Source organism: Alternaria atra, assembly GCF_907166805.1.
Source record: "Alternaria atra isolate CS162 genome assembly, contig: 21, whole genome shotgun sequence".
In the NCBI taxonomy this organism is placed as follows: Eukaryota; Fungi; Ascomycota; class Dothideomycetes; order Pleosporales; family Pleosporaceae; genus Alternaria; species Alternaria atra.
In genome coordinates, this window is record NW_025091319.1 from 3263656 (window position 1) to 3288358 (window position 24703).

Below are 24703 nucleotides of genomic sequence, written 5' to 3' on the forward strand. Positions count from 1 at the left end.
CATTTCCGGGTCGTGCATGGGCGTCGCGGTGCAGGGTGAAGAGAGAAGCCATAACGCGCGGGCCAACATCCGCTCGACAGGCTGACTGAAGTCTGACGGCCATGATTGCGCCGCTGAGCCCAAAACCCGCGCCGTCCCAGGGGATGCGGGCGACAAGCAAACGCGACAACTGAAGACGCGGCGACGTGATCAAATGGTCATTTGCTAGCGCCGTCGCTCCTTCCTCGTCAGACCTGCGCCTTCCTTGTCAGACGTCGCTCCTCCCTCCTCAGACGCGTCGCAGAGGCATTCCTTCCTTTTCCAATAACAAATTTTGACTCACCCCACATTCTCAAAAACACCCACGCACGTTCTCGTGATAGCCCTTGGCCCGCCATTTCCAGCTGCCGCAACGACAAAAAGTATCATGAACATGGCGAGGGACATCATGCTACCATGGCACTCTGACCAATCAGCGCCCTGCCCTGAACGGTACCTTGCAGGCGTCGGGAGGGGCTGATCCATCCCTGCATCTTCCATATAGCCTCTGTCAACTTGCTTTTCTCGTCTCGCCACGACACATCGTCAGCTTTGCCTCTCCGCCCGTCAGCTCTGCAGCTCCTACAAAATGCACTATCCAATCGCCAGCCTCGCACATGGGTAGCCAAAGTATGCGGGGAGGCGACCCAGAAGTACCAAACGCCCATCGCGTACCTGAAGCCGCTAACCTCGGGACGCACAATGAAGCGAGCGAATCATCCAGCCTCCTAGTCATGGTCCCGGTGGCCTTTCTCTGTTTCCCCTGGCCTAACCGCCTGCTGCTGTCATACCTCCCCTTTCCATGTACTACCATCAGTGCAGAACCATGCTCGACGACTCCTCCTGATCGACTCTCGAGGTTAAGAATTCAATTGGTCTTGTATTGTTACGATACCGGGCCCGGCCAGATTCGTATCCGTAGACCTGGTCCAACTGTCGTGTCATCTCCCGTGTGGCCGTCTCTCTACCGTCAGGCCGCCCCTGCCCGTAGAACCCGAACGGGCATGCCTCCCCTTCTGCTCGGAACGTTGAAGGCTGATTGCCTAATATGAAAGCCGGCGTTTTTCTCGCATCCAAGCTGCAGTGCTGAGCACACCATGCAGACTAAATGCCGACGTGGCTGATTCTTCCCTCGTCAGCGGATGGCATTACCTCATTTGGCTGCGTTTCAGTAATTGCTGAGCTTACTGTAGATAAGCGCGTCCTTTTCTTGCATATACAACATCCACGGTCGGTCTGAGATATTCTACATATTATTAACTTTTCTGCAAGTTTCAACCGGTATACCGAAATGATTAGTCCGGGCTGGACCTAATCGATTGCATCGGTGCCACGAGGTGAGCAAATTGCCCCTCATCCGCCGCCTGCCGTTGTACGCTGATGATGATCATCTCCAGGCCGTCCGTGAAATTGCTGTAGGATCGGCGCTACTCCAGCCCTGTGAGACGCCCACGTCTCATTTGCTGTGACCATCCCGTAGCACGCGACGAGACGCGTCTAGTCTATTCAACGCCACATTGACAAACACCTACGCGCTGGTACTTTTGGCAACTATCTGATCAGGTTTCAGATCTAGCCCAGGTCACCCTGCCAAACAACCCCACGATTGTTTCATACTCCCGAACACCATGTCCGGCGAACGCCTCACTGCAGTCCGAACAGCTTTACAGGCCCTCTAAAACTTGGCCACCCAAGCATCATCGCTGCAAACCAGCATCACCGTTATTTCGACAGCGGGTCAGGCTTATCAGGCTGTGGCCCGTCGAATATGACACTACATGTCAACATTGACACCTCCGCAACGAAGCTGAGATCCTATTTCATTCCCTTGTTTGCATTAAGTCCTCGTCCACTGGTCCCATCCTGAGTAATCATCAGGATTATAGAAACCCGTCACCAACTTGACACCAGGATCCACAAGATGAGCTGCGAGCATTCATTGAAGCCGTCGATGTCACCGTCATCTTACGAGTCCAGTCACAGATTACCATCTTTCTGCCAAGAAGAGACGCGAAATTGAAACGGCAAATTCTGTTCTAAGCTTACGGTAGCATCTCGCGATCGATCCGTCGGGGAATCGAAAGTGTGACAATCTTTCAAGAACCGAGATGACAAACCAGCATAATTTCCGCTGATCTTCCGGACAACGTGTTTGGTGAGCAGGGTCTTGCCGCGTCAGTGCGGGGACCTTAATTGTTCCTAATCTAAGTAATGCGCTTTCGTTATGATAGTCGAAAGGCTCGACCGGTGAAGAGCCGACCCTGAACCTAACAATAGTGTCTTGTGTTATCCGGGGTACAGTAGCACTAAACAGTGGATCGCTCGGTATACTTAGTTTTCATCTGAAGTCTACTTCATCATCATGCACTGTTCAACATCTCTTAGGGACAATGTAAGCAGACTACATGCTCATTTTCGTCGCCTTCTAATATCCGAAGAGGTAGAGAGGAAATTCTACCATGGTCTGTATGGTGATATGCCGAGTAATATGCCTGTGAAGTACAACAATCGCTTGACACACTGTGCACCAGCTCTCCATTACCATGCTCGATATGCTTATGTTAGTGATCCCTTGCATTGGTCCGGTAAGTCTCTTCAGCTGCGATGAGCAAAGTATTGGCTTCCAACAATGCTTGAAGACTTGGCAAGTGAACACTTGTGTATGTGGCGACTAATGTTGCGTTCAATAAGAAAGAGCTGGATGGCTGTGACCCAAACAGACTCAGACTCAAATTCGTGCAAAAAAAGAAAATACTGCAGAGTGTTGGGGTATTTCATCATTCTCCACATCTCGAGTACTGCGAGTAGAACAATGAAAATCGCGTTTTGCCGTCACCATCGTGACATTGAAAGTTGCCGTCTTTTTCTCACTTGCTTGTGTGTGATGCGTCATTACGTGTTCTCACCATTACTTTCACTCTCATATCACTGGTTTTTAGCTCGCTAGGCCATTTTCACACCCACGTCGCTCACGGCTTCTGTGTTTGTCGCGAATCTATCCTTGTATTACTTACACACCTGCCGCCTCTCGACCTTACTTTTCCCGCCCTTACCTCTATCCACAATAACTTTATCATCTACCAAGATGTTATTCAATCTCCTACAATTCGTGGCCCTCACGACTACAGGTGTGATCAAGCATAAGCCAGATCCCAATGAGATTTTCTCCTGTGGTATTTCTTCTCCCCGTTTTGAAAACGGTACCAAAGCGATCAGCTGGGCGCAGTATTTACATGAGACTGAGGTGGATCCTGGTCAAAACGGCCAAGGCGCCACTGATATGTTTGCTGGCCCTGTTGGTAAAGCTCCGGTGAGATGGCCTCGTGACTTGGAAAACAAGGTCGTTATCCTTTACTACTACGACACGGAGGAGGATCGCGAGGTTGCCTTGCCGGTCATAAGAGTTGCTATAGACACGTGGATGTCGTGAGTATATGCCTACTGGATCCAATATGTCGTAGTTGACCGATGAGCCCTTAGTTTTCTTGGAACCGCTGGCAAAGAAGCCGGCCACGCCATTAGTTTCGAAGAGCACTTGACCAACGAGGGACAGCCGATGTACTGTTCGCCAGACAGCAAGAACCCCGATAACTGGAACCCAGCTTTATCTCATACAACCCTGGCTATCTTCTGGGGTAGAGACAAAATACAATGGGGGGCTGATGTAGGTTTACAGCCTAACCAGGAGAGACCATGGGAGAGCACGCTGTATGTTGGAGATGATTACTGTGTTTATTGCGCTATGCACAAGCTCGGTCATGTCATGGGTAATGAGCCATCTTGTAGTAAGTTACCAAGGGATGCACTAACAAATGCTAGGCATGATACATGAACACCAGTGTAGTGATCGAGACACCTATATCAAGGTCCAATATGAGAATATAATTGATCATAAAGAGGTGAGCAGAATTTTGGTAAATTTGTTCAAAGATGAACAATCATTGATGACTCGACACAGTGTTGGCAACGCGCCAAAGCCAAGGGCGACCCTAAAATAACCTGATCTACCATATGCAGTAACATCAGGTATGTACTTGAGAATAAACGCGCGTGTAGTGCGTTCACTAAAGGCATTACTGGGAGTCTCCTTCCCCTCTTTACATTTGACTCATACGACATCGACAGCATTGTGCACTACCCAAGCTCTGCTGGGGGAACATTGGAATGTCCTAATCATGGGCTGGAGGAGCTTTCTGATCGTTGTCCAATCCAGGTCTATATAGACTTTGAGGATCATAGCAAAGGACTTACGAAGCTGGCGCCAAACCTAAGGCCATCCCATCAGGATATAAGATGGGTTGAGCATGTCTACCCTTACGATATGAAGACTTGAGCTAGCTTCGGATAAAAATATATCGACCGCCACATCATGCATCGAGGCGTTGCGTAGTGGCGACACGAAAGTCTTGGATCATGGTAGGCAAACGACGTGGAAGGCTCCAGACTTGTTCGAGAGTACACTGGAATATGACAAAACATGAGCGCAGCCACATTCAATATATGTATGAGAATTGGCCTTCCCGGCATTAACTCGAGTCTACAATGAAGAAGAGTGATCATCTAAGTGTTACTATGGGCCTGTGTAGTGATCGTACTTCGAAATTATAGGACATGTGATGATTTGGCTGGCCAGTAGGAGCTTGTGCGAGTCAGGTGTAAGAAGAGCGACTCGTGTGCAGAAGAAAAGACTGTGGTACGCTAAAGTGTATGATCATGCAAGGTGGGAAGTAAAATACAGCTTTTTCGGCCTATTCCCTTCCTATCGGACATGCCTCCGCATACTACAAAACCATCATACAACAATATGCCTTGGGACGCATGAGAGCATATGATGAGCCACACGGAGGAGGAGGAGTGAGGGGCAGCCATACGGGCGTGAAGGAGGTGAGATGGAAGTGGGGTATATAGACCCTGACCCAGTGAATGTAGCTAATCGGATATCCCCCCTTATCCGTCTGGTACAATACAGGACCCAAGACCTTGGCATCATACAAAAAGATTATACATATGATGATCACTACATACGCCCTACATCTCTCTCTCAGAAGTCGCAATTGTTTACCTACCATCACAGCTACAAACATATTCTACCAAATTCCACGCATTCGAGAGCGAAAGAGTTAGCCAACAAAAAAAACCCCATAGCTGTACGCTTCTTGAGTAGCGAGAAGGCGCCGCTACACACTATGTCATCTCAAAGTCAAAACCAAAGCCACAAAAGGCCGCGTAATCTATCTGCACCATTGCATCCACCGAAAGCGCATATCACGTCACTCTTCTATCGTGCACAAAATATAGCTGCCGCAGGCTCGACCAGAATACAATTCCATCTCACCACCAAACTATCCCTCCCGAAACGCCTAACCCAAAGTGCACGCTCCCGCAGTTCCCAGCGACTTTTCCGACTGGTGCTCAACAACATGCAAGCTATGCAGCTACCCGCTGCAGGTCAGCCTCAACTGCATAATGAACCGCGTAAAACGGCTAACAGTGGGGTGTCTTATCTGATGTAACCGAACTTTCTCAACAATGTCCAACATCCCTTTGTGCGAGCGAGCGGGGTTTTGTTGAGCTTATCTCGCTTTCGTCAGGTTGTGAAGATAACGATCGGACACTATGCAGGCGAAGAAGACTAACGATATACCATCGAGCGCAACACCTGTAATGATCAAGCAATGTAACAGAGCAATGTTTGAACATGTTTTTGCATTACAATACATAAATCTTTACGAGCCATGGACACATCTAATCTATGCGCCTGAGACCAAAACAAGCAGGGGAATAATGTTCCTTCTCTTGTCCAACTATACTACCATGTATCTATCGTCATGAATATGAACAAGTCGCCGGCGGTCTATATTCAACATTGCGCAATCGCAACTGAAACAGCCTGGTCGTCCGAGTGGCTGATGCTGATGTTGATGCTCTTGACACCAACGCGCTTAGCTTCTTCGTGAGCCTGGCCATAGAGCTGTGTAAATGTTAGTATCCACTTCTTAAATTTGGTGTAAGAATGAGCATACCTGGACAGTTGGCGCGCCCGACTCGTCGTTGACAATCTCGATATCCTTCAGCGGAGCACCGGCGCCTTGACCCTTGACACCAAGAGACTTGAAGACAGCCTCCTTGGCTGACCACTTTCCAGTGAAGCTTGCCTGAGGGTTCGGTGCCTTCTGGCAGTATGCAATCTCCTTCTCGGTGAAGTTGCGCTCGATGAAGGTCTCGTTCTCGATGTTCAGCGCACTAAGACTCTCAACATCAACACCAACCTTGCTGTTGGCGGAAGCAGTAGCTTGGGTGAGCTGCTCAACCATCTTCATCGTCTCCTGCGACTTCTTGTCCTTCTTGGGAGCAGAGCTCTTCGCGTAACTGTATTTCGAGGTCTTCTTGTCCATGGTGACGCGCGCTTGTGGGTTGAGGAAGATCTCCTGCATCTTCTCGTCCTCATATGGTGCCTTGTCCTTGGCGCGGAACATGGTGTTGTTGATGAGACCGTCGTGGAAGTATCGGTAGGCCTTCTTTTGGCGAGCTTCAACCTTCTGCTTGTAGGCGGCGAACTGGTGGTGCTCAAGCGCGGCAAAGAGGTACCTGGGGTGGATACCAATAGCTTGGGTTCCCTTCTGTCCGAAACCGAATGAAGTGACAGAGAAGGCCTTGACACCATCGGTCTGAATGGCCTGGGATGGGTAAACAATGTAGTCATACTGTTCCATGATCTTGTCGACGTTATCGGCGTTACGGTTGCCAGGTACCAGACCAGTGTTGAGCACCTGCAAGCAGCCGTTGAACATCCAAGCACCGGCGGCACCCTTGGGGTGACCAGTGAGGTACTTCTGCCAGATACCAAGCAGCGCATTGCCCTTCTTACGGCCAAGATGGCGCATTTGGTGGTTGATGACGTCAGATTCGTTCTTGTCGTTGGCAACTGTAGAGGTACCGTGGAAAGAAGCGACGTCGAGATCGTCGATTGTAAGACCCCAGGTAGCAAGTGCACCACGAAGAGGAGCGATGCGGGCGTCCTGCTTCCAGAAACTGTTGCCCAGGCTGTTGAGCGCATCCTTCTCCTGTCGCTTTGCTTCCATCTCGATGTTGGCAGCACGCTCCTCCAGATAAGCAGCCTCGTCGAAACCCTCGCCAGTGGCGTCCTTCATCGCTGCAACCTCCTCCTGCAGATAGAGGACCTCTGACTCTTGCCACTGCTTGATCTGCTTGCGTCGAAGGTCCATCTGTCGTCTCCTGTACTTGATGTCAAGGAGCGGAGATGGGAACTTGGACGGGTTCTCTCGCGCAGTCGTCAACACACCCTTTCCTGGGGCAGGGACGGAACGACCAATCTTGTCGGTCGCTGTGGCAGTGAAGCCAAGGATACCGTAGATGGGGACTCCCATGTCGAGAGCAAGCTTGGCGTCCATGATGACCTGCATACCACAACCCTGCGACTCCATGAAGCCATTTCTGGTCGTTGTGGTAGGACGCGACATCTCCTTGGGGGTACGTCCGTGGGCAAATTCGTCTTCGGCGTTGCTGGTAGCCTTCATGTTGGCGAATTCGTACGAACCTTCCTCCTGGAAGTCATCGAAACCACCAACAAAGCAGACACGAGCCTTTCCTTCGACAATGGTATCGTAACCGATATCGAGAGACTCAACAGCAGTGGCACAAGCACCGACGGGGGTCTTGATAGGTCCGGTAGATGAAAGGAGCAACATGTTGACCCAAGCGCTCATGGTGTTGATGAAGGATTCCTGAAGAATATCTTTCTGGACTGGCTTGTCCATGAATCGGTCTTTGTACATTCCTCGAAGGGCGGTAGTACCACCGATACCGGAACCGACGCAGTTACCGACCTGAGAAAGGTGGACGTACTGGTAAAACTCGTAGGGATCGGTGATACCACTGGCAAGCAGACACTCTGCCGTGGAGACAAGTACGAAGAGTGTTACGGGGTCGACCTGAGAGATGATGTCGTCGGGCACACCGTACTTCTTGGCGTCCCAACCAGTAGGGATCTGACCAGCAACGAGACGATCAAAGCGTAGAGCCTTGGGGAGGAGGAGTGTGGCGCCCTTCTTCATGCGAACAGTGTACTCGCCAGAGTCTTCGATCGCAAAGATCTCAACCTTGTCGCCATGCTCCTTCTTAAACTCCTCCGCAAGCTCCTTGGAAGCTTCGAATGGATCGAGATCCTCTTCAATCTGGATCTCCTGCATAAGTTGCTTCTTCTTGGGATCGTAGCCATTGAATAGTTCGGGCTCGATAAGACGGATACCAGCGTGTTCAAGGATGTACTTCTCGTACTTGGGCTTGACATCCTTGTCATCAAGTGGCTCGTTAGTCTTAGCATCGACCCATCCGGAGTAGCTCTTTCCTTTGAGGGGACCGTTGTGGTTCTTGATGAGACCCATGATCCATGCCATCTCTACACATCCTTCGATGGAGAACTCGCCATACGCTTCCATCTCCCAGCGTGTCCTGGAGTTACCCCAAGGCCCAACCTCTGAGAAACCGGTAACGACGACAACCTTCTCGAGATCAACCATACCCTTCAAGTTGTCATTGAGAGGCTTGACCTCAGTATCCCAGTCAGGTAGCGTAGGGAAATCGAACTTCATGTTTGCTCGTGGTTCGATCGTGGCCTTCTTGTACAGGGCCTCGCTCGCCTCGCCGTTGACAACCTTGTTTTCAATGGCATTCTCCTTGATGACGGCCCTGCGGATGTCACTTGTCTCTGTGAGCTCCTTGCGCAGGTCGGTCATGAGGTCCTTCAGGTTGGGAATGTACTGAAAGCCGCCATTGAGATCTGCCCAAACAGGCTCGACCTGGCAGAGGTTGACGATCGGTGGTGCCATGAGGCCAAGCAGGTTGAAGGCCATTTCCTGCTGGGAGAAGGTGCGTACACCGTACTTCTCAATACCCTCAGCAACGATGTTGTTGGCGCCCATCAAACCTGTACCACGAGTCCAACCGATGACAGCACCGCAGATGGTGAGGTAGTTACCCCAGCTCTCTGAGTGCCACCTCGAAAAGAGAGTCTCGAGCGACATCTTAGACTCTGAGTAGAGACCGTCGTTACCGAAGGTTCCGTGGTTGGGGGACAATGGCAGGATGACTTGTGCTGGGCGGGTCTCGTAACCATAGGCCTGCTTTTGCTTCTTGACTGCTCCAAGCATACGCAGAAGGTTGGTCAACATGATACGGTGAGCGAGCTCCGACTTGGAGTCAATGCTATCGATCTCGCGACCGTTCTCTGGAATGGCAGCAAAGGGAACAATGAGGTCGAGATCCCAGCCAAGGCCCTTCTTGGTGTCGAAGATGTAGTCAACCAAAGCCTCAACATCCTGGTTGCTACCTTGATTGAAGGGCACAACAATGAGTTGAGAGCCGCGAGCACCGTACCGCGAGTACATGGATTGGTAGTACTCGGTGACTTCACGGGAGAACCTAGAAGTTGTGACGACAACCTTGGCACCACCGCTAATGAGACCTTGGAGGACTTGCGCGCCGATGGAGCCAGCACCAGCGCCCGTCATAAGGGCATACTTGCCCTGGAAAGTGACACCAGACTTGGCAGCATCCTCTAGGCAGTCTAGGTAGACGCCAGTGAGCTTCTTGCTGTACTCCCAGCCATGGTCGTCCTTCCTCTTCAGATGTAAGAAGGGAATCGTCTCAACCTTGCCCTGCTTGGCAGTGCCATTAACGCGACCATTACGGCCCCTCTTGCCTCCGACAGCCTTGACGTTGTCGTTGGGCATGATCTGGCCTTCGTTCATTGACAGCGAGCGAATAACATTGCTGTAGAGGCTCTTGATTTGGAGTTGTGACGACTTGGAAAGCTTGTGTTGCTGCTTGATAAGCTTGTAGATTCTTTGCAGGTCATTCTGAACCTTGGTGCGGTTGCCGTACTCGGACAGCTTTCCACCCTCAGCCATCTCGCGCACGTAGTGCTCGAGCTTACGAACGCTCGCTCTTGGCGCTTCCTCGTAGTTCATGTTGCCCTTGGCATCAATCTCCAGGTGTGGCGCGGTGGGTACTGCGACATCCTTGTAGACTGGAGCCTCGTTCAGAACCTCCTTGCAGTTGTCGATGAGCTGTTGACCGAGCTCCTTTGCAAGCTCGTATGTCTCACCACGCTCGGTGGGGCAGTGGTCCATATGGTACTGCATGAAGTCGAGAAGGAGAGGATTTGAGCGGTTCATGATGGCGATGCAACGACTGACAATCTCACGATCGACCGCCTTGAGCTTGCCGAAGATGATATCGTAGTACATGGTGAGAGCGTCCTGGCGTGCCCAGTTCCATGATGAGTCGTAGACGCGAGCCTTGAGTGGTGTGAATTGGGGCTCAATGCCAGAAGCATAGAACTCGCCATGCTCGGTGGTCCATAGGTCAAGCTGGGCCTGGAGCGCAGACTGCGCCTTTTGCGAGTCGACGAAGGACTTGTCACCTGCACGTAGATCGATCTTGAGGTATCGTGCGAAAAGCTCAAGCTGCTGCTTGAAGAGTTGGCGTTGGTCCTTGGTAAGCGCGTCGATGGCCGCAGGGTCCATCATCATGCCACCACCCGAACCACCAGCGTCGCCACCAGCTGTAGGAGCTGACAAGCTGATTCCGGCGATACCTGCGTATTTGTTTGCCTGCTCGTCCAAGAAAGCCTTGCCGTCGGCTTCGGAGCCGAGACGTGCAGCTGGCTCGTTGGTGATAGCGAGCAGCAAAACTCCATCTTGTCGTCCCTGCGCCAGTCCCCATCTTGTCTCGAGGTGCTTTCGCACAGCTGTGATGTTGAAGCCACCAGGCATCTTGGCAGACACCATGCGGGCAATGAGGGAGGAGGACTGCTTTCCAAGCTGACCATTAAAGGTAGCCTGCATCGAAGCACCAAGCTCGTCGAGAGGGGTATCTTCAGGCTTTTCGGGAGTTGAGCCAAACTCCTTGCCCAGGTCTCCGAGGATCTCGTTCTGGAGGGTAGACTTGCCTGTAGGGCTGTTAGTTACGGTATTGCTGTGTGTTACGCAATTGACTTACCTCCGACTAAATCCTTGATGGCCTTGCTCAGCGGAATATCCATGAGCGGCTTCTTCAGCTTCTGGGCCACCAGTGTCCGGAGGATGTCGGTGGCTGTGACTGGCGCATCTGGCACCTGGGCTGCCGGTCCAGCACTCGGTGGAGGTGGTGCTGCGGCGGCAGCAGGTGCTGAAGCTGCGGGTGCAGACGAGGGCGCTGATGAAGCACCCCCGCTGCTCGCAGCTGGAGCCTCTGGTTCCTCCTCTATTGGGTCCACATCGTAGTAGATATCCTTGGCATCTTTGTTGTAGCACAGGATTTGACGCTGCAATGATCGCGCTGCATCGTGTCCTTCGTATTTGCTGGCAAGTGTGCGCTTCGCCATGACACCGAGCGTGTCCGCGGGGCCGATTTCGACGATGCGCTCCGTCGTCTTCTCGCCGAGGACGACATCCTGCGTCTCAATCCACCTCACGGGGGAGGCAAATTGGTATGCGAGCAGCTCAATGAGCAGCGTGTGCGAGAGCTCCTGCTCGACCTCGGGACGCATGATGAGGTAATGGAGGGAGCAATTGGCGGAAAGGAGGGTGGGTTGAGGCTCAAAGGAGCTCAATGGGTATCTCTATTACAAAATAGAAGAAGGGTATCGTGGGTCTAAGGAGGAAGGAAGTGCCAGGAAGAAGACGCGCTATTAGGTGGGTGGGTAGTGTAGTGCGGTGAGAGCACTTGAGACGATTCAAGGGTCCGGGAGGGGTGAGTTGTCTCCCCGCGAACGATTGACTTTTTTTTTTCTCAAAAGAAGAGGAGCAGTCAACGGGTGTTGCAGGAAGAAGAGATCCAACGCATTAGCTGTTTATCTCTTGTTGGACAGGACAGCGGGCTGCGTTGTTATGTCAGGGCGTTGAGGAATTCTCCCGCCTCGGACTGGCGGTACTAAAATTCCAGACCCCTGCGACTGCAGCTCGTTACTGCTTTGGCCGGTGCTCAACGAACTAATCTCGCCTGGAAGAGGTGGGCTTGCGAGCGGTGCGAAGGCAACCACGCAGACGAAATGTGATTCTGGTTCGACTTGCGAGAGGATGAGTAACTCGACTGGAGGTTGATAAGCTGGTCCACCGTGTCCTCAACAGCTGCGCGGGTACGGATAAGCGCATTTGCATCCGAGTTGTTGAGTGTTTGCCCCAGCATTTGTGTAGGAACATACCGCAGACCCCTGCCGGCGCTAGTGGCCCATGATATGCGGGCCAAATCTGAGCTCCTCGTCGAAAAAGTCGACCAACTCGGCGCGAACATAACCACGCCAGCGCACCGCTTCCGACTCATTCCTCACCTCCTCCCCGCCCAATTGCATAAGCACTCCCTCCTGATTACTTTTCTTATACCCTGGGACCCTTTTGTAATCCTGTTGCCTGCGGTATTCTCTCTACGCCCCTCGCACACCGCACCGCACATAGCAAGGGAGCTGCCATACGATTACTAGTACTACGGGCCAGATCCCGAGCACATCAGCCAGATTAGCTTCTGTCTGAGTGAACAGGTACGCATTGAGTGCTTCTTGCGAGAAGTTGGGGACACCTGTTCTCCCAACTTGTTTCTGCTCGTTGTATTGCGTTGATGGCGCCTTCCCCGCCATAACGAGACACCACACGAGAGCTCACACTACCCAGACGCTCCTTCCTGCCCACGTCGTTCCTTCCACACGTATAATCTGTCCGAAGTATGCGCCTTCCGCTGCTCCTCACTCACCCCCCCAATCCTCTGAACCCTCAGCTTACAATTGCCATTACACAGGACAGCAATAATCGCACTCACACCATGTACGGTTCCGGCCAGCAGACGGGCATCTCCACGCCCCGCTCAGCGGCAAACCTGCGCCCGCTCATCCTCTCCCACGGCTCGCTCGAATATACCCTCCTCATCCCCACTGCTCTCCACTTCAATGCACAACAATTGAGGGACACGTTCAAGTCGACGCTTCCTGAGCCAACCGACGAGCTCGCCCTAGACGATGAGCCATCATCAGTGGCGGAACTGGTGGCGCGATACCTTGGTTTTATCGCGAAAGAGGTAGAGGAGGGGGAGGACCCCGACTCTTTCGAGGAGGTGCTCAAGCTTGTTCTTACCGAATTCGAGCGTGCCTTCCTCCGAGGCAACGAGGTGCATGCGCTGGCTGCATCTCTGCCTGGCATCACCGAGAAGAAGCTGGTCACGGTGCGATCATACTATGCTGCCCGTGCCGCGGTAGAGAGACCTATCAAGCACCACGAATCGGCGTTGTTCCGTGAAGCTTCCGACGAGAATGCCTTCATATACGCTGTTCTGGGCGGCCAGGGCAACATCGAGGAGTACTTCGATGAACTCCGCGAGATCTACAACACTTATCCCTCATTCGTAGAGGACTTTGTTGCCGCCGAGGCACAACATCTTCTCGTCCTGTCGCGCGACCCGCGCGCTGAGAAGCTCTACTCCAAGGGTCTCGATGTTATGCGATGGCTCAACAACCGAGACTCGCAACCCGACACCGACTACCTGGTTTCCGCACCCGTCAGTTTGCCCTTGATTGGGTTGACTCAGCTCGCACACTACGTCGTAACGTGCAGAGTCCTCGGTAGCCATCCTGGACACGTACGCAGTCGCTTGTCCGGTGTAACCGGTCACTCGCAGGGTGTCGTTACAGCCGCCGCTATTGCCGAATCCAAGAACTGGGAGACCTTTGAGCGATCTGCCAAGAAAGCCATTGAGATCCTCTTCTGGATCGGTGCGCGAAGTCAGCAAGCCTTCCCTAGAACCTCGCTGGCACCAACAGTCTTGCAAGACTCAGACGATAATGGTGAGGGTGTGCCCACGCCCATGCTTTCCATCCGTGACCTTTCAAGAAAGGCAGTCCAGGACCACATCGACGCAACCAATGCCCATCTACCCCAAGACCGGCACATTGCCATCTCGCTGGTCAACAGCGCGCGCAACTTTGTAGTTACAGGTCCACCAATCTCTCTGTATGGTCTCAACCTTCGTCTGCGCAAGGTCAAGGCTCCCACTGGCTTGGACCAAACCAGGATACCCTTCACCGAGCGTAAAGTACGCTTTGTCAACCGCTTCCTCCCCATCACTGCCCCCTTCCACAGCCCATATCTGGTGGATGCGACCAAGCAGCTCGAGGATGATCTCAAGGCGATCAAGATCTCCACCGCGGATCTTGGCATTCCCATGTATGACACACATACAGGCCAAGACATTCGTGAGAATGAGACCGACAACATCGTTCCTCGTCTTGTTAGCATGATCACTGCCGACTCAGTGGAGTGGGAGAAGGCAACCGTGTTCCCCAAGGCTACTCACATCCTTGATTTCGGCCCTGGCGGTATCTCCGGTCTTGGCGTGCTCACAAATCGCAACAAGGACGGTACTGGTGTTCGTGTTATCCTTGCGGGTGCTATCGATGGCCAAAACGCTGAAGTCGGCTACAAGCCTGAGATCTTTGACCGTGACTTCGACCACGCCGTCAAGTACGCTGTGGACTGGGTCAAGGAGCACGGTCCTCGTCTCGTCAAAACATCAACTGGCCAGACCTATGTCGACACCAAGATGAGCCGCATGCTCGGTCTGCCTCCGGTCATGGTCGCTGGTATGACGCCTTGCACTGTACCATGGGACTTTGTTGCAGCGACCATGAACGCCGGCTACGAGATCGAACTTGCTGGTGGTGGCTACTACAACGAGAAGACCATGACTGCTGCCATCAACAAGGTCGAGAAGGCGATCCCTGCTGGCCGTGGTATCACCATCAATCTCATCTACGTCAACCCCCGCGCTATGGGCTGGCAGATCCCGCTCTTGGCTAAGCTCAGGGCTGAGGGCGTTCCGATTGAAGGTCTCACCATCGGTGCCGGTTTGCCATCAATTGAAGTAGCCAACGAGTACATCGAGACCCTAGGCATCAAGCACATTGCTTTCAAGCCTGGTTCCGTCGAGGCTATCCAGCAGACCATCAACATCGCGAAGGCAAACCCTACCTTCCCAGTCTTGCTCCAGTGGACTGGTGGTCGTGCTGGTGGTCATCACTCCTTCGAAGATTTCCATCAGCCTATTCTGCAGATGTACAGCCGTCTGCGCAAGTGCGAGAACCTGATTCTCGTCGCAGGTTCCGGTTTCGGTGGTGCCGAAGACACATACCCATACCTCACCGGATCATGGTCGACCAAGTTTGGTTACCCGCCCATGCCATACGATGGTTGCTTGTTCGGCAGTCGCGTTATGACTGCCAAGGAAGCAAAGACATCGAAGATGGCCAAGCAGGCGATCGTGGACGCTCCTGGTCTCGATGACAGTGACTGGGAGAAGACCTACAAGGGCCCAGCTGGAGGTGTCATCACTGTTCGCTCTGAGATGGGTGAGCCTATCCACAAGCTCGCCACGCGTGGTGTCATTTTCTGGCACGAGATGGACCAGAAGATCTTCAGTCTTGATAAGGCCAAGCGTGTTCCCGAACTGAAGAAGATGCGCGAATACATTATTGAGAAGTTGAACAAGGACTTCCAGAAAGTCTGGTTCGGTAAGAACAAGAAGGGGGAGTCGGTCGACCTGGAAGACATGACCTATGCTGAGGTCGTTCAACGCATGGTAGACCTCATGTATGTCAAGCACCAGACCCGTTGGATTGACCAAAGCTTGAAGCGCTTAACCGGTGACTTCATCCGCCGACTGGAGGAGCGTTTCAGCAAAGCTAGCAGCGAGTCATTGATCCAGAACTACGATGAGCTCAACGACCCCTTCCCAATGCTTGAGAAGGTCTTCAAGGCTTATCCTGACGCCGACAAGCAGCTTATCAGCGCCCAGGATGTGCAGCACTTCTTGTTGCTTTGCCAACGTCGTGGACAGAAGCCTGTTCCATTTGTTCCTGTCCTTGACGAGACATTTGAGTTCTTCTTCAAGAAGGATTCACTCTGGCAATCTGAAGATCTTGATGCTGTTGTTGACCAGGACGTTGGCAGGACATGTATTCTTCAAGGACCCATGGCCGTCAAGTACTCCACTAAGGTCGACGAGCCTATCAAGGAGATCTTGGACGGCGTTCACCAGGGCCATATCAAGTACCTTTTGCGCGACATCTACGGTGATGACGAGTCGAAGGTTCCTGTCATCGAGTACTTCGGTAGCAAACTACTAGCCCCACCACAGGGTCTAGAGGTTGATGGTCTCACCGTATCAGAGCTTGAGAACAAGGTCATCTACCGCCTCTCTGCTGCTCCCAACGCCACAATGCCGGAGGTACACTCATGGCTACAGCTCCTGGCAGGCACTAGCTACTCATGGAGACACGCTTTCTTCACTGCAGACATCTTCGTGCAGGGCCAGCGTTTCCAGACCAACCCTACGTCTAGGGTCTTCGCGCCCACGCCTGGCATGGTCATCGAGATACAAAACCCCAACGAGCCTGCCAAGACTGCCATCATCGTCAAGGAGCTACACCACGGCGGCAAGTTGATCAAGACTGTCGATGTCAGCTTTACAAAGGACAGCGAGATTTTGCTCAACATCTACGAGGAGCGTACCGCCCTCAAGCAAGCTGTTGCGTTGCCTTTCCGCTTCACCTACCGCCCCAACGTAGGCTATGCGCCTATTCATGAGGTCATGGACGCCCGTAACGACCGGATCAAGGACTTCTATTACAAGGTCTGGTTCGGAGATGAGGAATGTCCATTCGACGCGTCTGTCACTTCGCGCTTCGATGGTGGCCGTGCTACCGTCACAAGTGAGGCCATCAACGACTTCGTCCACGCGGTCGGCAACACAGGTGAAGCCTTTGTTGATCGACCTGGCAAAGAGGTTTATGCTCCCATGGACTTCGCTATTGTCGTCGGTTGGAAGGCTATCACCAAGCCCATCTTCCCCCGCGCAATCGATGGTGACCTCCTCAAGTTGGTCCATCTTTCCAACGGATTCCGTATGGTCTCCGGTGCTGAGCCACTGAAGAAGGGCGATGTTCTTGATACCACCGCACAGATCAACGCTGTCATCAACCAGGATTCTGGTAAGATGGTAGAAGTGTGCGGCACCATTACGCGCGACGGTAAGCCGGTAATGGAAGTTACCAGCCAGTTCCTTTACCGCGGTGCATACGACGACTTTGAGAACACGTTCCAGAGGAAGGTCGAGAAGCCCATTCAGCTCAACTTGGCTACCAGCAAGGATGTCGCGATCCTGCGGTCAAAGGAGTGGTTCAACTTCGAAGAGCCTGAAATTGACCTGCTAAACAAGACATTGCTCTTCAAACTTGAGACTGTCGTCCGATACAAGAACAAGACGGTCTTCTCAGACATCGAGACTCAGGGAGAGGTCTTGCTCGAGCTTCCAACCAAGGAGGTTATCCAGATCGCCTCTGTTGACTACCGATCTGGTACCGCATATGGCAACCCTGTCCTCGACTACTTGGAGCGCAACGGTGCTGCGGTCGATCAGCCAGTGCTTTTCGACAACGCTATCCCACTACACGGCAAGACTCCCCTCAAGCTCAAGGCGCCTGTCTCCAACGAGAACTACGCTCGCGTCTCTGGCGACTACAACCCCATTCACGTCTCTCGTGTCTTCGCTAGCTACGCTAACCTGCCTGGTACAATTACCCATGGCATGTATTCTAGCGCAGCTGTCCGAAGTTTGGTCGAGACATGGGCCGCTGAGAACAATGTTGGTCGTGTCAGGAGCTACCACGTCAACCTTGTCGGCATGGTGCTTCCCGATGACATGCTTGACGTCAAGCTTCAACACGTCGGTATGGTATCTGGTCGTAAGATCATCAAGATCGAGGTCAGCAACCAGGAGACAGAAGACAAGGTCCTTCTTGGTGAGGCTGAGGTCGAGCAACCCACCACTTCATATGTCTTCACTGGACAAGGTTCGCAAGAGCAAGGCATGGGTATGGAGCTTTACAACAGCAGTCCCGTTGCCAAGGAGGTCTGGGACCGTGCTGACAAGCATTTCATGGATAACTATGGTAAGTTTGAATCACCTTACTTGTATCGTGCACATGCTAATTCACAATAGGCTTTGCCATCACCAACATCGTAAAGAACAACCCGAAGGAACTCACCATTCATTTCGGTGGTCCAGTCGGTAAGGCTATCCGCCAGAACTACATGTCTATGACCTTCGAGACTGTTGCGGCGGATGGCTCCATCAAATCCGAGAAGATCTTCAAGGAGATTGACGAGAATACCACATCTTACACTTACCGGTCACCAACTGGTCTGCTGTCAGCCACTCAGTTCACACAGCCTGCCCTGACACTCATGGAGAAGGCGTCTTTCGAAGACATGCGTGCCAAGGGCTTGATCCAGGTCGAGAGCACATTCGCTGGACATTCTCTTGGTGAATACTCTGCTCTTGCGGCCATGGCTGAGGTCATGCCTATCGAGAGTCTGGTCTCGGTCGTGTTCTACCGTGGTCTTACGATGCAGGTCGCTGTCGAGCGTGACGAGACTGGTCGTTCAAACTATTCCATGTGCGCTGTCAACCCCAGCAGGATCTCCAAGACCTTCAACGAGCAGGCACTTCAATACGTGGTCGAGAACATTGCCGAGACAACCGGATGGCTTCTGGAGATTGTCAACTACAACATCGCCAACATGCAGTACGTTGCTGCTGGTGACCTCCGCGCTCTCGACTGCCTTACTGGCGTGACCAACTACCTCAAGCAACAAAAGATCGACATCCAGGCGCTCATGCAGACTTTGTCACTGGAGGAAGTCAAGAACCACCTGGTGGAGATCATCAAGGGCTGTGCTGAGCAAACAGAAGCCAAGCCCAAGCCGCTCGACCTACAGCGCGGCTTCGCTACCATCCCGCTGAAGGGTATCGACGTACCCTTCCATTCCACCTTCTTGCGTTCTGGAGTCAAGCCTTTCAGGTCTTTCCTTCTCAAGAAGATTCACAAGACATCCATTGACCCAAGCAAGTTGGTCGGGAAGTACATACCCAACGTGACTGCCAAGCCATTTGCGTTGACCAAGGAGTACTTTGAGGATGTGTACAAGCTTACCAACTCTCCCAAGATTGGTAACATCCTAGCCAACTGGGAGAAGTACGAGGAGAGTGGCAAGGAGGAGACTAAGACCGAGGCTGCTGCGTAAAGATCAGCTTGTGTGTATATGTAGATATGGGGTCCATGATTCGGGCGTTTTGGCGGTTCACAAGTAGATTGGCCATTTGATATCCAAGTTGGAGGCTTAGATATGCTTCTCATGATAAAATTTAGTAATCCGTTCATTCAATACATTACTCGTATGGAAATCAATCGTGATGTCGTAAAAGCAGAGACACAGTCATCAGGAAAGATGCGAAACCATCAGATCCAAGGACAAACAGTACAGGAGAAAGCAATTGGAGATTTGTGAAATTTCGCGACATGAGGTGCCACACCAGCTTCACCACGCTTATGCTACCTGACCTAACCCAAAGCCAGGCCTACCCTACCACAATCCTAAGTACGTGAATACAAAATGAAGTAATACGCTTATCCAGACGAGTACAAAGAGGTTCAAGAAAATCATGATAATAAAGAGCGTTTATCGGAACAGCCCCCGTTTCCGCGTTGTCCTCCCACTCTCCAGCACAGGTGCCCCTTCTTGTGCCGTACTGGGTAGCGCGGGCATGGTATGCGCATGAACCAGCGGCGGCGCTTCAATATGCCTTTGTGAATATGGGGTATGACTCTGATACGGCGTGTGTTGTTGTTGTGGTTGCTGCTGGTATGGTGGTAATTGCTGCCAGTTTTGCTGATAGTTTTGTTGGTAGCTGCCACTCGGTGGGGGGAAGTTCTCGTGGTTTTGTATGTATCCGTTGCTGGTTACTCTGTGTGGAGTTTGTGGGATGAACTCGCTCGGCTGTTGTTGCTGATGGTGGGCTTGTGTTTGCTGTTGTTGCGAACGGAGAAGGCCGAATGCCCAGTTTGAAAGGTTGAAGCCGCCGAAGATGACAATGGCCGTGAAGATCTAGGGGAAAGGTTGGTCAGCCAAATGGCCCTTCATGTTCGGTGTAGGGGTTAAAGTCGGAGTCTACTCCTTCGACCCCATAGTGATGGGTGTATCGGGGGCTTTGAAATTGGGCGCTGCCGCGCTGTGCATAACCATAGGATTGAGCATAGTGCTTGCAATCATACTTGCGCATCCGTTCGTCCCTATCTCGTTGGTGTGCAAGTTTGAGAGTGCTTGCACACACATTGAAAACAAAGCAAAGAAGGCAACATACCATGGACTTGTAGCTGAACTCCTCGACGAAAGAGTTGAAAATCATGGCGAACGTCTTTGCCGTCACGCTCGCGCGTGCAACCTTCTTCGGATCGCGGTTCATGCACGTCTCCCAGACACCGCATGCCTTCTCCATAGCCGGTACAACCTCTTCCGGTCGACAGCGGTTGCGATTGTACTCTGTAGCGCAAGCAGCGATTTCGACCATTATCTCTGACGCGTGTTTTGAAGATTCAATGTCAACGTCTGTCATCACGCCGGCCCAGGCGGAGTAAACAATGTAGATGAAGAGGCTACCAAGGAACATGTTGACGGTGAGTTGGAGGTAGTATGATAATACGGATGGAAGGTTGGGATGCGCTTCAACCCACGAGAGGAAGCCACCCACAGTCATAGCGAAAGTCTGCTGGACGGGCCCCGCCTCCTTCGGAGGGACTGGTGGGCGTCCTCGTTCGTTGTCTGAGTCGTCGCCGTCCTCGTCATGTATAGCAGCGCGTTTCTTAGACCGTGATCGCTCTGACCGGCGCTTGACTATGCGGTTCTCAGCCTTCTTGGAGTAGTACTTTTGCGGCATGTCCTTGTCGCGGGGCTCCTTGGTGGGGCTCGGACTTGACATGAAGGTTCGCTTGAACCAGCTGTCTCGCCGACCGCCCTTTGTGTCGCCATTGCCTAATCGGCCCATCTTGTTCGCCAATTGTGTGTCTGGTGTGCCCGGGTCGCTGTCTACTTGGGACGTGCCGGGTGTCTCTCCGCCGGAGCTGAAGTCGATATCGTGTGAGGGCGTTCGCATAGACCAGGGACTTGGTTGTATATGTGCCGGCACCGAAGACGCTGGTGTTGAGGGTAATGACTTGCTGGGGTCGCGGCTGAAGTATGTCATGCGGTTGTCAGGGTCGCGCAGCCGATTTGGTGTTGCGAAACCGCTTTTTGACGGTGAGTCTAGTACTGAGTGTGGACCTGGCTGGCCAAACGAGGGCCCTGAAGTCAGCGGTTCTGTTTCCTCTTGTGTGTCTTGTCCGAAAGCAAAGGATGGGTCTGAAGACTTACGCTTCTTTTGCTGGCCGGCTGCGAGGAACGGCGATTGAGAGTCGATTGGTCCTGTTTGATTCGTCCACTCAAAGTCCATAGGCGTAGTCGAAGGGCGGTGACTTCGCGACATTGTGTTTGTCAGCCAGAGTATAGGACGAGTTGGGAAAAGGGCTCGTTGCGTGAGTTGTGGCGTGTCTCGCTGTTGTTGATCAACACTTGTGTTTCTAGGTTCCCACGTTGCGGACTTCCGGCGCTAGTCTCGATTTGGCTGACTACAGTTGCAAACAACGTCGCGATTCTAATTGAGGCTAGCAAGAACGAGTACTGATTGCTTTATATCTTGACAGAGGTATGGTGAAAGTAAGACATTAGAGTCATTGTGAGATGACAGAATGCACCAGCATGTCTCAGCAGCACCACTCGGACTTCACCCCGCCATCTTAGATTTCTCGTCAAAGAACATAAATCAATTCCATAGTCAAAGGTATTCTACAGGTGAAGAGTGTGAAGAGTAAAAATCTTGCCTCTGAAGGCCCTCGCCCAAATTATGTGAACCAGGAACACGCTAGTATAGAGATGGCCGCCTCCATCTCCTAGGCTTCCTCCCGTGCGCATGAACATGCTCATGCAAAGTAGGTCGTATAGATGAAAAATCCTCTTCCGTTTCGGATAGCAGACACAAATCGGCGTGCTAGACTTTTCCGTTATCCTCTCCAACGTGGCATCTCTCAAAGCAGCCTGATATCCGTCGTTGCTTACGCTCCTTCTAGGCAGGCGTAAGGCCAACCTGTGTACCGTTCATCGAGCACAGAGTCAGTGTCAGGCTCTCGCGCCACACTTCGGGGTCTCGGCTCTCCATAGTCTTGAACTCTTGCACCATTCGAACCGTCACGTAGCTCGCCTCGGTGAGCGCGTACTGCTGGCCAAGACAGATGCGTGGGCCGCCGTTGAAGGGCAAGTATTCCCAGCCCGGACGAAGGGTCTCCCATCTCTCAGGCTTGTATTCGTCTGCATCTGGGCCGTAGAGATCGTGGCGACGGTGCATAGTGTATGGCGAGTATCCGACCGTCGTTCCCTTGGGTACGAATAGGGGCGCTTGACCGTCTGGACCACCACCCCGGGGCAGTACAGTGTCACGGATGGCTCGACGAGAGTTACCAGGTACGACTGGATGAACGCGGAGTGCTGTTTGTAATTAGTACGTCGATAGTTCCAGTTCCGAAAGCGAACTTACATTCGTTGAGGCACCACTTGAGGTACTTGAGGTTCCTCAACTCTTCATACGTTGGTGTGCGACCCTCAAGCGTTGCAACCTCATCCCTCAACTTGGCATAGATGTCAGGCCTCTTGGCAATCTCGAAAAACATGTTACTGAGCAGACTGGCAGTCGTATCACGTCCTGCAAGCAGGATATTGATAAGTTCTTCGCGGATCCTCTTTTGGTCGGTAGTCTGCTTGGCGACCTCTTGAATGAAGTAGTACTTTTCGTCCTTGCTTCCAGCACCCTTTTCAGTGTCCAATTCTTGTCTGAATTGCAGAGCGTCAGCCACAAACTTGTCAATGTAGGCGTGACAGATTTCGATGGCCTTCTTGCCCTCCTCGTTCTTTCGGAATCGATCGAATATACCATAACGGGTGCGGATCGTGATGTCCTCCTGTGCGAAGTTGAACGACTTGCTGAAGATTAGATCCTCGTTATTGGCGTCATCTTGGCCAACCATGCGGAGCGAGTTGGTAGAGTGGTTGAAAAGAAACTCTGTTGCGGTATCGATCGTCAGGCGGAAGAAGAGCTCTTGCAAATCGACAGTCGAGCCATCCTTGGGAATATGTTTGAGCATAAGCTTGAAGTGTCGCTCGAAAGCCTCAATGTCGGCGACTTGATCCCTGGCGAAGTTGGGCCGCAGCAGGTGACGGCTGTTAGCCCATCGCTCGCCATCCGCATTGAAGATACCGTGGCCCAGAAGAGGAGTGAAGGAAGCCGACCTATGTATAAGGCTGAAGTCCTTGAACTTCAAACTCAAAATGGTCTTGACGTTTTCTGGTTCACACGTCGCAATGAAAGGCTCTGTAATTATCCTGTTATGGAAAGTATTACCGAGCCGCTGGAAGCGCTTTCGGTTCTCTTGTAGCAGAATATGGTTCTTGCTGTTGTACGCCATGGCCTTCACATTGTCAATTCCGAAGATGGGATCTTTGTGGAATTGCGCCGTGCATGGTTGGCAGCCATGCTCTTTCTTGAAGCGCTGGCGCGCAAGGTAGAGTGTGATGCGGGTGTATAGGATATAGGAGATGGCGGCTCCCGCAACAATGAAGAGTAGAGGTGACTGTGCCATCGTGTTCGGAGGTAGAATGTAGTTGAGAAGACCGTGCTTGACGACAGGTTTTAGTGATGACGTCGAGAAACGAGAATCGAGGGCAGCAACGCTCTTGCAGGTGATTCTCAGGTGCTTCAGTCCTGGAAACTGTGTTCGCCTCGTGGAGTATTTAATTACAATTCCGCACGAAGGCAATTGAATCGTCGATGCGGTAACAGGGTCGTTACGGGGGTATACGACACAGCCGCTGTCAGCTTTACCTAGGTTCGTTCTTCACCAAGATCCTTTCTTCGAGCCAAGTCCAGGTATCGAGCAACCCTAGTCCTTGTTTTCTTCCCCCTCAATTCGTTTGCTAATTACAACCTCTTTTTTTTACGTGCCAAGAATGTCAGTCGGTGGGTGGGTGTTCGGCCGAGCTTAGCAGTTGGACGTTTCTGTTGTTTTTTCCGCTTGCTGCAGTGTTGTTCCAAGGTGTCCGATATTGCCAGTACGCGTCCGTTGTTCGTCCAGTACAGCCACAGGCGCAGCCAGGTATCTTTGTCGCAGGTATTGAATTTATACTATCAGCCACCAGGGCAAGCCAGACTCTTATAGCACACGCCTCCGACGTCCGAAATTCTAGTGGTTCCACAAAGCATCGTTTAAGACCCCCTACGGCACATGTAACGATTTTAGCATTCAGCTCCGACACGGTGCAAAGCGGCGGCCGATTGCTGAGGTCTTCACCCATTCACGGGCGGACGTGCTCGCGGAGGCTAAAGCGTGGATTTTCGGTGATGCCGTCTCTGCTGCATCCCTGCTCTGCTCCGTTGCCGAGGCTGAAACACGGGAGTCGTGATTCGCCAATTTCAATACAGTAGATCTGCAACTCGCATGTTATGCTTAATGGGGTTACTACCCGATGGTACATCTGCATGCTCGGAGGATTCGGAAGATACTGTGTGTTGGGCAGAATTCACGTTACAGGCAGTAGGAGGATGTTGCTGATTGCAGACAGCGTCCGAAACCTCAAAGAAGGAAATCTTAGATCCTCGGAGAAAATATCCCTGTGTAACACCGCTTTGAACATAAAGTGCACAGTCAGATCGCTACTCCATC

The 24703-nt window shown here is 52.3% G+C and overlaps 5 protein-coding genes across 5 annotated transcripts; 2 read left to right on the top strand and 3 right to left on the bottom strand.

Annotated features, from left to right (window-relative positions):
- Positions 1-3103: 3103 nt before the first annotated feature.
- On the top strand, positions 3104-3448 carry ALTATR162_LOCUS1497 (uncharacterized protein; the record flags this gene model as incomplete). Its single annotated transcript, XM_043309093.1, has 1 exon — positions 3104-3448. The coding sequence occupies one exon, from the start codon at positions 3104-3106 to the stop codon at positions 3446-3448; it is 345 nt and encodes a 114-aa protein (XP_043165028.1).
- Positions 3449-5878: 2430 nt separating this feature from the next.
- On the bottom strand, positions 5879-11569 carry ALTATR162_LOCUS1498 (uncharacterized protein; the record flags this gene model as incomplete). The annotated part of the gene is made up of 3 exons (XM_043309094.1): positions 5879-5989; positions 6042-10990; positions 11041-11569. 3 exons carry the CDS (start codon positions 11567-11569, stop codon positions 5879-5881), a joined length of 5589 nt encoding a protein of 1862 aa, XP_043165029.1.
- Positions 11570-12834: 1265 nt separating this feature from the next.
- Positions 12835-19145, top strand: ALTATR162_LOCUS1499 (uncharacterized protein; the record flags this gene model as incomplete). The annotated part of the gene is made up of 2 exons (XM_043309095.1): positions 12835-18010; positions 18061-19145. 2 exons carry the CDS (start codon positions 12835-12837, stop codon positions 19143-19145), a joined length of 6261 nt encoding a protein of 2086 aa, XP_043165030.1.
- Positions 19146-20022: 877 nt separating this feature from the next.
- ALTATR162_LOCUS1500 (uncharacterized protein) lies at positions 20023-21420 on the bottom strand (the record flags this gene model as incomplete). The annotated part of the gene is made up of 1 exon (XM_043309096.1): positions 20023-21420. One exon carries the CDS (start codon positions 21418-21420, stop codon positions 20023-20025), a length of 1398 nt encoding a protein of 465 aa, XP_043165031.1.
- A 636-nt stretch (positions 21421-22056) lies between these two features.
- Positions 22057-23623, bottom strand: ALTATR162_LOCUS1501 (uncharacterized protein; the record flags this gene model as incomplete). Its single annotated transcript, XM_043309097.1, has 2 exons — positions 22057-22475; positions 22525-23623. 2 exons carry the CDS (start codon positions 23621-23623, stop codon positions 22057-22059), a joined length of 1518 nt encoding a protein of 505 aa, XP_043165032.1.
- Positions 23624-24703: the final 1080 nt, after the last annotated feature.